This window comes from Calidris pugnax, unplaced genomic scaffold (genome assembly GCF_001431845.1).
Source record: "Calidris pugnax isolate Ruff unplaced genomic scaffold, ASM143184v1 scaffold69, whole genome shotgun sequence".
Lineage (NCBI taxonomy): Eukaryota > Metazoa > Chordata > Aves > Charadriiformes > Scolopacidae > Calidris > Calidris pugnax.
The window spans coordinates 3,732,701-3,751,767 of NW_015090859.1; the positions used below are offsets into that span (position 1 = coordinate 3,732,701).

General features: G+C 36.1%; 1 protein-coding gene across 1 annotated transcript in view; it reads right to left on the reverse strand.

Moving 5' to 3' along the window:
- Positions 1-19,067, reverse strand: part of MYO16 (myosin XVI) — a 327,773-nt gene that overhangs the window by 116,132 nt on the left and 192,574 nt on the right. The window contains exons 21-23 of the mRNA XM_014944223.1: positions 13,088-13,160; positions 3,800-3,952; positions 2,998-3,198 (exon numbers count right to left, since the gene is read on the reverse strand). Of these exons, the coding sequence (XP_014799709.1) occupies positions 2,998-3,198; positions 3,800-3,952; positions 13,088-13,160 (427 nt within the window). The remainder of the gene's footprint in view (positions 1-2,997; positions 3,199-3,799; positions 3,953-13,087; positions 13,161-19,067) is intronic.

Here is a 19,067-nt window from a genome sequence, read left to right on the forward strand (position 1 = left end):
TCAACTTCTGAAGACAAACTAGTCTAAGAATAAACTCAATTTCTATAATTATTTAGTACAGTAATGCTATCATCAGATTTTATGTAAATATACGTCATAAATCACTGGAAATTTCAATCTACGATAGTTAGATAACAATTCCATGAGACATCAAAAATGCAAGTGTCTTTAAGGATTTTGTTCAATCACTACTAAAGTAAGAAGAGTTAAGCACTTCCACGGGTCTCTGTTTTGGCAGTGATGAGCGTTTTACTGCCATACAGATGCAAAGAACAACCTGACTGGAATATTTCCTTGGCCAATGTAAATTAAAGGCTCTCCATTGACTTCAAAAGAATGTGTGAATTTACATTACTTGGAGAGATGTCTATTTGTTCATACTTTTAAATTAAATGTCATTACTATTATTAGGAAAAGGTCAAATCAAGTGTCTATGTTACAAAAAAAAAATCAAAACAACCATGAAAGGATAAAACACACATTAATTAAAAGTGTACTCCTTACCACTCACAGTTTAATTTTCAGAACTGGGCACCTGAAACTTTGATCTTAACAAATGTTCTTACTGAGTGCTTCTTCAGAGAAGAAAGCAAATATTATTTTATTTCATTTTAAAGACATTTTATGGTTAAAGAAATTGTTCTGGTTGGGATTTTAATACAGCTGCCTTGCTGCTGCTTTCATGTCAGTTTTTTGGTGTGTGGAACCTTTTAAGGGTATTGTTATAAATTTGTATAATCACAGCAGAACTCCATGAAAACGCATTCACCTAACAAGTACAGAACAGATTTATAAATGAATTTAGACATTTGGAGTCCACAGTTAGTTCTTTATCACTTTAAGTGCTAATAAGTTTCATAGAAACTTCCCCGTGCTGTTATCTAACCACTGCCTGCCCTCGTTCCTACTGAAAAGTGCCAATAGTGAAGGTATTCAAACCACTTAACTCTGGCAAATAATTTGAGTTTAAGTAGAAGGCCTTATGATGAAAGAAGAGCCTCCAGGGAGTTATTCAGAGTATTTAGGTTAGGAATTTAAGCACTGCCCAAATAGTCTTAATCCTTTCCATAATGACCACATTTCTATCATTGGGCAGGAACAAATACGCATGCATCAGAACACTACTCAACACTTCCATTGACTTCACTTCCAAATGAGGAGCCACAAAATAGCCCTTTCCCCATTTATATTGCTGTAAAGGACCCTAATCTGGTTAAAGAAGTCTAAGCGTGCACATTCCAACCTTTCATCTGTTCTGGAGAGCTGAGGGCATATAATGTTACCTTGAGATATGACAGTGCCAGCAAGTCTTTTTTTGGTGACTTGAAGACAAGTCTTGAACATGCCTCATAGGAGTACCCACTACCAATACTTGACTGACTGCGTATAAGTCTGTTCCACCTAAAATAGTCATCATAGCACAAACTATGTCATCTAGTACCCTTAGCAGCATGGATTCGATTTATTTTTCTGGTCTTACCCTAGCAAGCATGTAGAACTCATTTCTGAATGTAAACTGATTTTTAGCGATAAACCCCCTGCATGAAAATCATGAGTGAATGTTGCTCTAATTACCTCTCACAATAAGGAGCGGCAAAGCTATTACATCTGTTTTAGAATTATAACATGCATTCTAATCAAAAGACTTTATCACAGCTGCCCAATTTCTTGCTTATCGAACTCTGTGTTCATCTGACATGTTCATCATCTGAACTCATCTCTTCTGTCTGTTGCTTGAATAAAGATAGGAGGGTCCACGTGTCAGTTCTCTGGTTATTCTGAAGCACCTGCAGTTTCCACATCTTCCATGGAGGATTCTGAACTTATTAGGTACATATCACGTGCTGCCACTAAATCCTGAAAAAGCCAGGTTCTGCCTGACAGCAAGTTTTACCGGGATCTCAAGTTTAAAGTGACCTACTATGTAAAATCATCAACTAATAACACTTGCAGTTATATTTATAAACAACAGAGTGCATGTGATGACAATGTGGTGGTTTCAAGGCACAGTAGCTAAACAGCTTCTAAACGTGCTATACACAAAGCTTTTATGAGACTCCATCAATGGACGGATAGCTCATGGGATTATCTGCATAGGACACTGATCAAGAGGGTCAGATGTAAAGACTGATTCCTGCAGCCTTCAGTTTATGTTCTCACCTGATTTCAGTTGAAATTTTGAAAAAGTGGTAACTAAGAGCCCCCGTATAAACTACATTCATTAGCTCATTTCAAATATTGTGCTTTGAACAGAGAGAAGTTGCAGCATGTCAGATTAATCACAGAGAGGCCAATCTGTCAGATTATCTAAAAAAAAAAATATTATCCCTTTAAACATATACCTATTTTGCTTGCTTTGGGCTGGGGGTGGTTGTGGAAACAATATGAAAATAAGGGAGTACTGGAAATAAAAGGTTAAGAGGCCTATTTAACAGATTTGATTACACGTTTCCAATGAACATTACAGGAAGGGAAATGCAAAATATTTATCCTGTTTTACAGCCATTTTTAGAGACACTTAGCATTTCCTGGGAATTTTAAGGAAAAAAAAATATTTTGATTATCGTTACTAACAAAAAATGTGTGGGTTTTTTTTACCAGATGCATGCTGGTATGCAAAGTATCTACATATACAGCAGAGGATCTACAGGGAATCTGTACTGCTCTGGAACACCACACGAAAGCAAGTGACAGCCAACTAAAATGGCATTAAACATTTATGCTGAGGTATCTGAATCATCCCCTTCTACATGAAGTGCTTACAATGAAGATACAATTTAGGAAGCAGAATTAGGTAGCCTGAATACTGTCCAATATGATACAAACTACAGATTTTATACACTAAATACTGCATTGAGATTCTAAGCTGTCCTGTGAAAATTCATCACCAGAAAGTAAATTGTTATATATAGCGAGGAGTCAGAGAAACCACGCAGAATTTTGTTTTGTTTACTCTTTTTCATTAACTGTGTGTAACCAATCATTCCAATAACTTACCCTCCCAGCATAATGCATAACGGTGAAGGTGGAGCCCTGATCCTTTGGGGCGAGGTTACCGTTTCCATCTTTTGTGGACGAATATACTGTATTTGTGTCTAATGTGTCCAAGTAAGACTGAATGCGTTTAGAAAGACTCTGTTCCACTGACCAAATAGATTGGCTTTCTTCATCCAGCATTGACAAAAACCCTGATGGTTTCTGAAATGAAAAATAGATTTTTCTTGTTTTACAAAGGAGTAATAGAATTTCAGTTGTTCCTTGTAGAGTAACACAGCTTGTAATTTAGTAAACAAAAAGATGTATCACCTCAAAGAGAAGGAAAAAATGGTTAAAGTATTCTGGTAAGTCTCCAAGATAATTTTGCAAGGAGCATAGTTGATAATATTTCAGTTGCCAAAAAATGGTAACTATTGATGATTTAGGAAAGTGATTGGTCTACTTCCTCCTTAGAAGTTACACTCCAGAAACTAGCTCCAGGCACAAAAGAAACTGTCAGGCTTACAACAGAGACTTGTCGGTCCTACAACTCGTTAAGGACATGGCATGATGCACAGATTCTATGTGTGAATCAATACGGACAAGGAGTTTCTGTTAGATCTTCTTCAACCCTGGACTGTTAGAAAGCTCCGTTACCCCTTGAGCTATGAGAGCAGTTATGACAGCCCTCTCTATGGTCTCTTTGGACCCATCACCTTCTCTACAAATTCATAAATCAAAGAACGCAAGCTAAATTTGTACTAGTCTAACATGCAGAGACTGTCTATAAATATACAGGGTGTAAAACGGATCTGAAAACTACCTGAAAGAAAAAATCCAAGGCTGCAGTATGGTTACCAGGAGAATACACCGTTTCCATGGTAACTCCCTCTTGTACACATTCTGCTTGCTCTTGTAGGAAAAGCACTTCATTGATGTACTGGTGTATCTTCTCATTGGTCATGTTGACACACAGCTATTGTAAAACCAGGGGGAAAAAAAAGAGTGTTAGAAGTTTACTGCATAATTCATTGGTGTAGGTTTTACTGCACATCTAATATTGAATTTGATGAAATGTCAATCCACAACTTGTTATCTCTTGGTAGACCACAGATTAGCAAGACCCTAGGGAAATTTACATTTTAACAGCTATTAGTATTAAATTGGGAATAAACAGTTTTCTGCCTGCATAGTTCATTGTGAATTCCACATCAGAATTATCAAATACCCGCATTGTCAGATATAGAGCAGATTTACACTAATTCCATTGATTGAAGTGGGGTAACTCTATATACAAATTGGTACACTTAACATTCTTCTGCAGTTTATATTCAGGAAAAATACACAGACGCAATGTGCTTTTAGAAGAAATAATTACATATTCTGGTTAAGATCCTGACTCTCTAGCTAGTTCAACGTTAACAAAGACATTACAACTCTGCTTCCATGTAAAATGTCACCAAGTCTAAAGCAGTCTCTGAAGAACTCACTGTGTTTTGCCCAAATATATATTACAAAACACCAAAGGACATTTTACTGGATGCTTCTCTCCATTTTATTGATATTCTAAGGAAAAATTGGCAAGAAAACAGTCTTCAATAGAAAAGTTCAAAGTTTGGAGAGATAAATAATATAAAAGCCTCTCAAATATTTTCTTTCATTGCCTTATGAAAGGTGTAGTGCCACTTTTGTGACATAAATAGTTTAATAGGAATCTGACTTTCAAGTAAAAGCAGGTGGGAGTGGTATCACTTTATTTTGGGTCCTTTTGTATTTTATTCAAAGTTCACAATCTGCAAAAAAAAGTGAAAATTTAATAACTTCATGGAATAAATGTTTTAACTGTTTTATTTATATAAAAGTGGGAATTTTAATGGAAAAATCTAAAATCTCCTGCAATAGTGTACGAACTATCACTAAAAAATTAAGAAAACAGAAGCTCCTAAAAGGGTGGAAGAACCATTTATATGAGGAATGAGACAAGGAATGCTTGTATGCAGTATCTTCTCAGACTATAGTCACATTTGTTTTGGCCATAAACTATATCTTCCACGAATAAAGAGTGTAAAAGCAATTCCACAGGCAAGTCATTAAAAAATATGAAATATTTTGATCAAAACTACATGGCTCAACATCCAGATGAGGGAAAAGAACCAAAGTAATGTGTAATAGTTGTAATAGTTGCCTGAATTTTCCATTAACACCTTATGCTAGTATAGTCAACTTGCACTTGCTATACAGTGACGCAGACTAGTGTGAATAACAGTAAGAAGGAATACACTCCCCAACCCCCCCCAATTTTATAACCAAATGTCTTTTATTAATTGTCTTTACTAAGGCATGATAGTGCAGACAAAAGATAGCCTTGAATAAAATCATTATTTTTAAAAAATGGAATTTCTGAAGATTTCTACTATTACTATTTCTACTATTACTATTTTATTAACTGTGCAGGTATAAAATTGACTTACACTACCTACTTATTTAATGGAAAAAGACAGCTTTTTTCACTCTGTGACAGGTAAAATAGGCTTTACTTATCACTTTTGAATTCTTATTCTAATTATGAAATCTTTTCAGAAGCTCCTTAACATTTTTTTAGAAGGCAGACATAACATTACAAGCTTATACTGCACAGGATATGTAAAGCCTTAAAATGATGCATGCTGTGTAAATCTTCACTTGCAAACGGGTTATTTAGAGAACCATGTCGTCTGACTTTACACAGGTGTATTTTACCACAAGAAAAGCTGAGAAAATCACTATAAACTCAAGCTTACTTTTTATCACGTGCCTATCTATCTCCTAAAATACATACTAACAATACTTGTACTTCGGGACCTGACTAGGCAGCAAATTAGACTATACAAATTGAGCCAAAGGGAAAGACTGTCTTAGTCACATCCTAAAAAGATCTAGTAAATAACATTGGTTTTAACTGCCAAAAGTAACAGGCATATTATTTTGTTAAACCATTCACGCATAACACAATGGGCTGGTAAAGAAAAAAATTATAAATATTGATAAATTCTACTGATCAGTATGTTCTGGCGTACACTGGTGTGCTTTTTAGTAATATAAGCAATGCTGTCATTCAGACCATCAAATTTGCTGGAATGAAAATAAGGTTCTGCAAACCAGACCAGAGCGCCAGCTCAAGCGCTTATAGAAACTGCCAGCTGCTCCAAGGCTGCTCTCTCCAGCAGTGGCTGTGAGTAACAGCTCTGCAGAAGGAGAGCCAGAACACCAGTCAGGGACTGCTGAAAAGCAATACATTCAGATCTTTCTCCATTTCAATGTTTTATACAGCCTGCTGGGAAAAGGTAATAAAAAGAATGTTTCGAATTAAAAGCTTGACACGGGTTGACATAATAATTAAAACAGTTGAAATGTAGAAATCGGATGAAAATGAACTAAACTAGCTTTGCTATCCCAACTTCTGTTGTAAGAAGTATTATATGAAACAATGACATATTTTCTGTCCAAAGATATGAAATGTTCAGAAAACTATATCTTTTAAACATATATTGAATTGCACCCGTGACAACTAGATGGAAATATAACAGTAATGAAAGAAAACACAATGAATTTTTTACCTAAAACAAAAAAAACCTTTAAGCATTGTGGACTTGTTTTACCTTGCAGCGTTACTCAACATTACTTATGCTACTTTTAGTCATTAAACATTGTTAAACTGTTCTTCATATGCCTCTTGTTGGCTCCATTGTATGTGTCTTCTGTAAGAAATCCTCCTTTCTATCTGTCTTCCTTTCTAATCCTAACTTACTGTTATGTCTCAGTGAAAACAAACACACCATCTATTTGTCCAAGTCTTCATTAAGCAGTACTTCCGAAATATTATTAGAAGAATTAGTTCAAGTATTTAAACAAACAACTTGCACTATCATCCAAATTCTAGAATTTGGAAAATAATACAGTGGCATTTGGTAAAAGCAGTAAGTATTCATTACATCAGACAGTGTTAGCTTGATCTCTTTTTACTACATTTGAACAGTTAGCACTATTAAGTATACTCCAAAATCAAATTTAAATAGAAGATCAAAATTGTACTGCATTCTGAAGACAAAGAAGCACTTACAACTAATTAAATTTTTCTTGCTCTTCACTTTATGTAAGTGACTATTTGAAAAGGCAGAGCCAAAAAAAAAAAAAAAAAAGGAATTTGAGAAAATAAAAATGCTGGATACTTGGTGTGGAGGTCCCCCACCACCCTGCCCTGTGGTGACTCTCCTTCTCCCTCCCTTCTTTGGCTCTGCTCTTCCCCTGCACCGCCGTGGATGTGTCTCGGTGTCTGACTTGGGAGCAATTTTAAACCCCGCAGCCTGTCTTTTCCTTCCCTTTAGGAGAAAACCCCCACTTTCCAGCCTCTGCTTTCCTGGCAGAGTTTCCTGTCCCCCGCAGCGGGAAAAAAAAAAAAAAAAAGGAATTTGTGAAAATAAAACTTGGTGACTATCAATCAGTGAGGGAACTATGGATGTAAATGCCCTTTGGAAAGCTCATTTACATCCTTTGGTCATGCAGAAGGATTAGCTCCCTCAAGCAATGTGTATTCAGAGAATGGAGTAAAGCTTACCACTGTCATATTGAAACATCTATCAAGCCGTATGTTATGGGCCAAGATGATGAAGCTATAATGGCAAGTTCAATTTGCAAGGAAGTGATCTAGCATTTTTCAATAATATAATTCTAACATAGTGGAAGGCAGAATCATCTTCTATTTACTGAGGTTGGACTCAGAAAATATTTTTAAACCTGAGATTGATAATCACTTAATTCTCAGAAGCATCTTGATCACTGCTCCCCCTTGTACCTACTACCCAAACATTTCCACATCCTTTTTCTTTTTCTTTTATGTAGAGTACCAATCAATCAGAACCCATTACATTTCTTCCTTTGCTTTTTAGGGGCAATAAGATCTAATACTGATTTTGTTTTCCATGCAGCTCCAACACAAATTCAAACACAGCCCTTGTGGCTCTCTGTCAGAAGAACTTTATTTCACTGGGATTTCATGTTGTCTCCGGGGTCAGTTGCCATTAGTTGATCTGTGTTCCTCAAATAAAGTAAACTAGTACCCAGTGCTATAGTAAAGATTTATTATGGGTAGCTGTCACCTGAAAAGCCTTCCACAAAGGAGGGTCTGAAAAGGTCCTCCAAAAGGGACACAATTTCAATACAAAGTGGAATAGTCTCCCACCTGATTTTGTACATATAAAAGTATTACACAAACAAGCAAACACGGTAACAACACAGTAACAACAGTCTTTCCTTGAAAGAATTTGGAATTAAAGATACTGAAATTGTTCCAAATTTTTTCATTCGTACTGCTGGCCAGCAACTAAGTATGGTAGAATAAAAAAAGGTGCTGCTATAGAAAAATAAGATATCAGTTAATAAATGTCCTTGAGTAGCATCTCACCAGTCAATCACAAACTATATGTAGCTGGGAATGTCAATTTTATACAAACTACTTTATTTTTGGCCACAAACTGTCTGCTGTAAAATAAATAAAGAAAAAAAGGTAAAACAAAGGAAGGCTGATTTCTTCTGCATAAAATCAAATATTGGAATGCTTCTTCGGACTGTCTGAATGCAGGCACTTGTGTGCATGACCTCCTATCTGCTAGCACTGAGACTGCAGTGACTGTAGAAAAGTTTAATTTATTCCTATCCATCCATCTACAAAATAGGCAACATGAGCTTACATGTGGATAGCTAGAAGTGGTCTCACGACTGAGGCTATGCAATTTAATAAAAAATATTCTGTTAGGACTGTTTTGTCTAGGAAAGGTCACATGACAAAATTAAGTGAAGTCTCGGCCAAGTTAACTAATGAAATAACTCCCTGAGAAGCTAAAACCTACCAAACCTAATCATAGAAGTAGGTAAAAATTCCTATGAACACAGCTGGGTTGTACAAGCTCTTCTGCTTCACCGTAGTGACTCTGAAGTGAAGTCCAGAGTGGGGCATGCAATGCCCTGTGCTCTCAGAGCCAGCTGTCTCCTGTCACGAGAGATGTGCTGCATGGAGCTGCCACGGGAGCCATGGCTCTCCCGGCGCTCGACCACATCACACAGATAATGCCAGACATGCTTTAATGGGTATAGACTTGAATGGGAGTCAACAGACTTTTGACTGTTTCCATGACCTGGGGTCCAAATTCAGATAAATCACTTATATTTCCTATAAAAAGGAGGTTATGATACATACTTTCTTCTGCAAAACTCAAGAGATCTACAGAGGCAAAGTACCATGCAAGACCTAAACATGTTATCTAGCAAAAGCTCAATTTTTTTCAGTTTACCACTTGAATTAGACATCAGAGGGAAAAGACTCTACTGAGTTCATTTTATTTAACTGCATTAATGCTCTTTATGTTGCTTCCACAACTATAGACCCCCATTTCTGTAGAAAGACCTGACTTTCTGCAGGAAGAAGAAGGAAGAAATGCAAGTCTTGCTACTCTAAGGTCTGGTTCTTCTGCTGTAATACAGTTTTCTTAGAAACAGCTAGAGGAAAATGGTACAGGCAACTTTATCAACCTTCCCTCGTGCTTTATGGCTTGTTACATTCATTGGCCATGAGTTCTTTCCACTAGTGTTGCATGGTCTTGTGGTCAAAGACTACACTAACGTAAAGGTATAAAGAAGATCGCAGCAATTCTTGACTGAGCTATTTGGACTTGAGCTGTGAAGGAACCATGAATAAGATCTAACATAGTTTTAAACCCTACCAGAGGAGAAGCATACATTTTCTGCTTTTGAAGGAGTGCAGATTAAACTGTACACAAAACCGGGCCCTCTCAAAAAAGGAAACCTAAGAAAACATTGAAGACTAACACTGAAAACTGACATTGCTATTTTGGTAGAGTACTGATATTTCCCGAAATGATCACAAAGTGAAGGTCTTTTATGTATAGAACAGGACAGACAAATCTGTGCTCACTTCTGACCGTGTCCCAGTGTGGCTGTATACAAAGCTGTTCTGGCACAGCAGGTATGCAGCTGCTCTAGGAAAAATCTGTTCCCAAGCTAATGATCACTGCTAGGAAGTGATTGTAAATTGTAATTGGGGTGAGGTAAAAGTGTACTGTAGTCATTTACCATAGCTCAGCTGATTAGCAGTAACTCTCTCAGCCCTGGTAATTCAGAAGCTTTCAGTCTTTATTGAGCAATGACTCCCTCAGACTGTGGCTTCTAAAACACTGTCCTCTGTCTTTCAGCTTTTAAATTTCATACCAAAGATCACAACTCTATTCACTATCACTTATTCCATATATGTATTTACTGTTATTTTAGAATTTCATGTCCTATTTTTACTATTATAAATATTGTGTATCACACATATGTTCTATAAAATGAAGGATTACCAATGCTTACCAAATACAAGGAAAACTTAACACTTAATTAATACTGTTTTTAACTCCTAATGCCTTCTTCTTTGTAATTGTCTAGAAAACTTTTCTCCTTGCAAGCTGTCAGTCAAACCATCTTGTCTGCAGAAGTTACCAGATTCTTGGTGCAGACGTAATTAACCTTACTTTTCTAGTTCTTTGACTTCTGTTGTTCTATATGTTGTTTATAAATCGTTCCTACACCAATTCTTGGTTTGTCTTTGACATTACAATACTCTAAAGCCCTGTCAGTCCAATATGCTCACTGGAAAGAACAAGTTATTCTACCTGGTTTATCCAGCCCTCTCTTCCTGAACGGTCTTCAAACAGTCTATTAAAATGAATTGCTTAAATTGACATGTAATTCAGTATCATATTGCTTTCTTAATTATGATATTAAACTGTCTATGAACTGGCCTGATTTGAAGCACCAAAAAGAATCACGCAGCTGCTTGGACTGTCCCCAGATTAGGGCAATCAGGCGGTTTTAATCTTTCTTGAAAAGAGTTGTAATTTCTCTTTTTTTCAAGAAAGCGGGCAAAGAATGTGTTGTCTTACAATAATTTGAACCAAGAGGTTCATTTTCCCCAAATTACTTTTGTAATGCCATTTTAAAATATGTTAATCTAAATGTGATGAAAAAGTAATTTTTATGGCTTCCCCACTGTTTGGCTGTAACATTTCATGTTAACGCTCTGCAATCACAGGCCTTGACACTGGGCATGTTTGCAGACATGATGCAATGTTTTGTGTGAGGACCCCATCTAGGTTAACAAGCCTGCTTATCATCAGGGTTAACGAGCCCAGGCAGAATACAGAACTAGGCTAGACTGCTAGACAGCTCGAGGTTCTGAGTGCAGGCTGTTTAGGGTATGTCTGCATGATTACATTGTGCCATGGGGAGATACAAACTGCTTCTCTTCATTGAAACTGCAACCTATCACTTCAGGAATCAGATGTGTTCATCACATTATAGAGTTCATGCATAAATGAACTCTATATTTCCCTCACCTCTATTCTATCTTTTCAGGAATGCAGTTCAGTAGTTTCTGAGGTAATGACTCAGAGTATTACTCAATATTACTCAACAAAATGCATTCAGTCCAGGTGGAGGGACAGCAAGTGTCTCTTGAAATATATCTATTTAGAAAAAATAAAATAAAACTGCAGAGCTGACTTTGAAACTATCATGTTTGCTACGCAGAAGTCATAAAATAAATTACTTTTTACTCATTTTTCTTTGTCTCGTATTTTCTCTTCAAGCATCCTCTTCAGTCACTAAGCAGAAAACGACTTACCCCAGAAATTGGAATTCATGGTATTTCATGATGTCAGTTGCAGAACTTATACAAGTTTCATTACAAAAAACAATGTAGAACAGGGTCAAAGGAAAATAAGGAATAAATTCCACGATGCGCCCCTCTCTTTTGAGATACATTTTAAATGCATACAATATTTTACCCTTATTAATCAGTAGGTTTTATGATTTTTTCTGCATATATTCAGTCTGTTAAAATGTTTTCTTTCTTTTTTTTATTTTTCACTTGATATTTTTCCCCAAGCAGACATTCACACTGAGTAAATGACTGTGAATATTCACAAACATCAACAGTCCTTAATCCAGAAAATGTTCAAGCAAAGTAGAACTGTAACAGCAAAAAGAGTTTGTGAGAGCAGAACCGGAATATGCTTTATCGCGTTCTTACATGCTCTTGTGAAGGCAGAGGTAAACTCACCCTGTTTGTGCTTTCAAACCTGGAAATTGGGTAGCGATGTAAACATGCTACACAAACTGAACTAACGGGGCTCTATGACTTCTATTTCACTAGAAAGTTGAGCCATAAAACAATGGATTGACGGGGACAAAGGGGCAAATTCTGATTCCAAACAATAACAGGTCCTTTGTTGTTGCTGATGCCCTCTTTATTCTTTCCTATGCTTTGATTTTCTACTTTATGCTTTGATTTTCTTCTGCTGCATTACAGAATGAATGAACAACTGAACAATAACTTAGACATCTCTTTCAGCGCGTTGTGTAGAGTTGCTAATGCTTTCTGAAATGTGTAATTCACAAGAGCTTTGCTGTTCAGAGACTAATGTTGAAGGCAGGCAAATGGTTCCATAATTTTCAAAAAATGTTTCCTATTTAAATGGATTTTTAAGCATTCAGTGAGTTAAAGTTTAATTTATTTTCCACAGATATAATTACTTTTTTAAAGAAGTCACATGTTGTAAAGTCACACAGAGGTGAATCTACTAGTAATGGCACTTAGCATAATGTAGCATTTTCATTCTCTTTTTTTCTCCAAGGCATCTGAAGACCTTTTGATCTTTCTTCCAATCCAGTGTATTGTCCTCCCACTAGTTGAAGTATCACTTCCACAGGGATGAAAACAGACAACACTAAGTATTTTCCTCAGATTGTCTTTCAGTGCTGATACTACCCCTCTTCCAAACCATTATGGTAGATGTTTACTAGATACTTTTAAAATGATGAGTAACTGTACAAAGCCTGCTATTTAATTCACACTCATACAGGCAGAACAGGAAAAAAAATAGTTTAAGAGCAAATTTTCTCTTCCATATATTCTCCTTCATATCCTGATCAAAACACTTGCTTTGGCTGCAACCCAAAACCTTAATAGAAGAATTAACATTAACAGTTACAGTAATTTCAGCAAAACACAGCCACTTACCTGTTCAAAAGTATTCTTTTGAAACTCTTCAAATCCAAAAATATCCAGTACTCCAATTTCAAATACCTGGTCACTGGAAAAAAATATATTACATATAATGAGAATTCAAGTAAGTGAATAACATATTTGTTGTTTCTGACAAAAGTATTTCTGTTCTAGGATGAAAGTATTCACAGATTCACAGATTCATGGATTTGACAGAGTTGGAAGGGACCCCTAGAGATCATCTGGTCCAACTCCCCTGCTAAAGCAGGATTGCCTAGAGCACATTACTCAGGACTGCATCAGGCTGTATTTCAAAAACACAGCATGAAATATACAAGCAGACCATGTATACAACAGACTCAAAATTCTACTCACCAACGTATTATATCAAATATAAATAAAAAACAGGGTTCAGAATTGTTTTAGCAGCCACTTCAAAAACTAAATTTGAAAGAGAAGAAAAAAACTTAGTTTCTTTAAAGTCCAGTTTCTAAGGGTGCAGGTATCTATGCGCTCAGATGAGGGACAGCAATTTAGGGGAAGTTTCAAAATTGCTGGGTTTCACACAGTTACCCCTTCCAGTTTATGTTTCTTCAACAGCTAGAGCTGCTCCTACTAAATGTGCTTCAAGGGATGCCTGTTATGCCAAACTCCTCTCTGTGCCAGCATCAAGTAGAGGCCAGAAGTTCAGGCTGGACAAGATGTTACATCTCTCAGGGGAAAGAACAGTCAGGATTTTGGAACAAAGACGACAGATATTTCTTGTCTTTTTATATGAAAAAATATTTGTTGGTAGTACATTTAATGTGTCATGTTCCACTGCCTGCATTCAGGGAAGGGCTTTTATTTTGGGCCACTGCAAGGATTAGGGCAGAGTGGTCACCTAGGATTTGGAGAGGAGAAATGGGAAAAGGACAGAGGTGTTATTATTCTGTACTTACTTAGGACTAAGTCATTGTAAACCTGATTTGGAGAATAAACCAAGTTCACTACAGGCAGCAAAATTAATGCTTTGGGATATCCCATTGCCTGCTTTGGAAGGATTTGAGGCTCATTGAGGCAGAGAACATAAAAAGAGGGTTATAGTAAAAAAAATGTTGCCGTTTGCCTATGTGAAATGCAGTGGAACTTTGTCCAGAGTGAAATGATCTGCCACCAGGATGAAGGACTTTGCAATATAGCCAATGGCTCTCCAGAACATGGAAAACCAGCAAAAGGAAAAATCATTCAGTTTCCTGAGAAAGAAGATGGACACTTCCTAAAGCAGATGAGCTTTGCTTTCTCTTTGCCAACAGAATTTGTGAAACTATGGGGTTTTTATGCATATAAATAATATTGCATCCTGCTGTTTCTGAAATCTACTTTTCCTTCCACATTTTCCCTCCATGTTCCATGTTTCTCCTATACCTAAATCAGGATATAACAGACAAAAAGGTGGTCCACTGTTGAAGTACTTTAGTATAGCTCTATTAGCCATTGTAAATTCTACCATTAAATTAGGTGAGAATCCAGCCCTGAAAATAAATTCCCACATAACAAACAAAAAAAGTAAAATAAAAAAAAAAAAAGAGTGCTACAAAACAAGCTAGGAAAAACAATCCTTAGGGAGAAGCAGAGCCTTTTTCAGATATCAGATCCAAGAAGTTTGTCTTCATTTCTAAGGCATACAAGTTCAATGCACTACTGATTGTCCCAAGACTGGTTATGTGCACAAATGTCAGACATAGAGAGTTGCACAATAAATCTAGTCTAGAATGACTTTGTTGGGCAGGAGAGGTTATCGTGAGGTCAATTAGCCTCCAAGGGAATTTCTACGACAAGAAGCATAAAGATGTATCACCACCTCCATTTCTAGCAATGAGTGCAATTTAAATTGTGTTTTAAAATGTAAGCGTCATTCGCAAGTGCTCCTGATTAGAGATTGGTGTACATTCCTTGTTACAATGGACAAAAAAACAAGACCACTTCGTTTCTATAAAGAAGAAGTAGACATTTTGAAAACAAACTACCTCAGGCTACTATCGAAAAGAGAGAATTATTGTGGTATTTAAATAAGCTTTGAAAAAAAAAAGTAGTTTGGAATTTCAGAATACTTAATAATTTTTCATTCTTTCATTCTTATTTTATTATTTTGTCATCCATCTATAGCCTTCCTTATAGGAAAGAAAAACATGAACTGCTATGTAGTGTTGCACAACAGCTGAAATATTGCATTAGATTTCACAAATATCAAGAGCTACTTAACATGGATAGAACAGCTTGTCCCTTTTCTGTCTGATTCAATGAATAGATGGGATGCTGGATTACTTACATCCCAGTTGATGTAAGTAATGGGATGTACATAAATGATGCAAGTAATGGGATGTAAGTAAAGTCATGATGCCATGACTGTTATTTTGTCAAATTAGTCTCTTAGTTTTTCTCAAGGTATATATAAACATTTGCATAAGGAAAAGACCTAAACAAACTGACTTAATGAATTATTACAAATAAGGCCAAACAGAAACCTGGCCCTAGTTTCTAAAAATCCAGATAAAAGCCTTAGTAGCCAGCCTGTTGCCTACCTCAGGTAACATTCCTTAACCAAAACCGTGGAGTGTCATATTTCCAAGAAATAGCTTGATTTACTGGGGATGTATTTGTTGACAGGAAAACATGTAATCCCTTTTTTTAATGAAATCCACTTGATAATTTTGGCCTTGTATTATTAGAGGACACAAGCATTACATGAAAAAGAGCTGGAGGTTTTACATAATTAATATCTTGCCTACAGGGCAAGTATAACAGAACAAGGCCCTATATCCTCTACAATAGTGACATTTTATTACTATGTTGTGGCATTTATTTGCAAAATCTCACTAATCATTATAGTAATTTTCTGTATTAAATTATTGCCCAGATTTCTTACATTAAATAGCAACAGACAGCGCAACATCCAAATTAAAAGCGCTGTTTTATATGTGGCCACAAATTACTTTTCTTTGTTTTATATTTCTTCTCGTCTTCCTCTGTTTTATACCACATTTCTTCTCAGGGGGAGGGTCCATATATGTTTTTCTTGGCTAGCTGTCAATCATATTAATTCCAGCAAAATTACTTCCCTTAAATTAATCATAGCAGAGATTCCCAAGGCAAAATAAAGCATGAATGATCCCATGTTTACAAATGAAAGGGCATGTCACCAGTGTCTGAAAGAACAAATATTATAAAAGAGCACTTTTTGTTCTGAAAAATCCCCTTACTTTACTTTATTCTTTATGGTTACTAAACATCACTGACACTTTTACTTCTTATGGTTCAGATAGCCAATATTTACTATGTATAAAATTAAAACAGCTATAGTTTTAGTGGGGACTGAGACTCTGATTTCAAATTTGAGAATATTTCTTAGCACAGAAATTAGAAAAAACAGCAATTTGCCAATCTTTGAAGAACATTTTTATCTCTTAGACCAGCACATAGCTGTAAATAGTTAAAAACAGGCGTAGATGTTAACCCTAATTCATTTGACTTTTGTCATTTACAAAACATCATTTTGACTGATAATATTTTACAATCTCTCCAGTGTTGCCTTTTTTCTCAGAATGACATCTCTGGAAAGATGTCCTTATAGACTAGAATTACCTTTTGATCTTGTACCCTTAACAACTGCATTATGAAGAAACTACATAAAAATTCTTGGCAACTCCTAAAAACAATACACATATACCAGACATCCTGTCTGATGATCTACTGTCTTGGCAGACATCTTGCCATTCATCAAGAGTTGCTCTTGACCCGTTTGCCATTCCTGGCAAGGTGAACAGAATTCCCTTTACAATGCCTCTGACCCAGTGCTTCAGACAAACATACAGGATGTTATTTGATCACACTTTTTTTCATCCCAGATGGTTTTTAGCTCTGAAATCCATAGGGTTCATTCCCATTGTCATTTTTCTGTAGTCTGCCTACATAAAGCAGTGAGGGGAAGCTGTTGAGGCAGGATGATCTAACGCACCTTTTCATCTGCCCCGGATATAATGTTTTTTGCTCTTTCTCCAACTTCTGCCAGTAACCCGGAAGAAAGCCAGTTGGTTTACATCTGATCCGGATAATCCAGAAGTGATACTGATTAGTGAGGAAATATCTCTAGGAACAGATCAAGTATATAAACTAGCCATCCAATGAGGATCCTCAGAATCCTACTTAAAACTCCCTCATTTCTCCCAGGGGGACAGATTACACCTGTTGTCATAAACACTGTTCTTGAAGGGAACAGGCTGAATACTCGCTGTTGGCTATGTTCTTCATCTCAAACAATTACTAGAACAAGCAAGCTTACCTCTTTTAAGAGAGATTTTTCTGAGATGTTTTTAAGATTTTGAGATTTTTGTTGAGACCTGGTGTCATTGCCACATCTCTCAGTCATCTTGCTCAACAACTGTCATTTTTCTTTTAATATTACCTTACCCAGGTATGAGTGGTTCAGACAGAGGCAATGGTTGGACACAGCAAAAAGAAATACTGGCTCCATATCTGAGAAACATTTCTTTCAGTGACTTGAGAGGTATGGCAGGAAGGGAGAAATATTTTTGCTAATAGACTCAAGATCTATAGCCCGCTCAACAGTAGCACATACTCTTCCCCAGTTCTTTAAAGCAAAATTTATTCTATGCTTTAAAAAAATACCATTTTCGTGTTTAATGTAACACTGGAAATGTTCTGGACTGAAACAGATCTCAAAATATGATATTATGCACCATATTGTTTTAGTTTATGCTCTGTTTTTTTTTTCTTTTCTTATCTGGAAAGATTTCTATTTCAGAATATACTGCTCTATTAATCTGATAATGTGTATTAAGAAGTTTGTAAATGAGACTCCTGAGATCTTTCCTTTGCCCAAGTAAGTGTTGTGGCTGCTACTCTCTTGCAATACTTGCATTTCACTGGGAGTAACATTACACAGTCAGAATACACAGAAAATGCCTATTTAGAAATATTCTATATGCTCTACTTGAAACAGAAATTTCCTATGGCTGACCTGGTCATACAGACAAAGGGTATAACAGTGCTAACTTTCTTTGCTTGTCTGTAATACAGCAGGCATATTGGCATTAGCCCCATCTTCAGGCCACATAAGAGAGAAACATTTTGCTAACTAGCTAATAAAACATCATGCTTTCTAGTTACTAGCAGGCAGTGGAGACAATAACAAGATTTTCTCAAGTATATATACCTAATGAGCTTGTTTTCCATCAGAAAGGAAGAATGATGCTTCATAAGAGTTCACAAATACTCTTAAATCCCATAATTGTAAAGTCCTGTTGTAGAGTGAGTCAGAAGTGCTTCAAATATCATCTTAAGACATTTTATTACTAACATTTGGATCACTAGATTCAACCTTGCCAACATGCAATCAAGTAACTTGAAATGCCACATTTAGGCAACCATGAATGCTCTAGTGTATCTACAAAACTGAACAACAGCATACTTATTTGAATGGAAGTAAAACAGTAGTAAACTCTGAGGAGTTAAGAGTCCTGGGAAGAAGTTCACCTAGACATTTTATACAATAATAAAATCAGTAGAATAGGAAATCACTATATAAATGAGTGCATTTAAATATTAATTGCTTTTAAAAAATAAATATAGGTACCTGTGAAAAATTTTAATAGCTTTCCTGTAATTCCATTCTAGAGGCCAATTATGGAAAAGCAGCTTCTCCCCAGTGAATTTCTTTGAAACAATATCAAGATGAATAACGTAGGAAACATCAAAAGTACCTCACAACCAGTCAAAACTAGCATTCATGGTTATAATTTAGTTCTAACTAGAAAAAATCATAAGTTACTTTTTATGAAGAAGAACAACGTTTCTGACGGTGCATTACCTCAACACTGTCATTAAAACTCTTGGTTTATATTTACTGGATAGTATTATAAAGTAATGAATTTGCTGGGTTCTGGCAACACTTTTATCCTCTTATGCTTAATACCTCCAGTGATTGGTCTTTGCA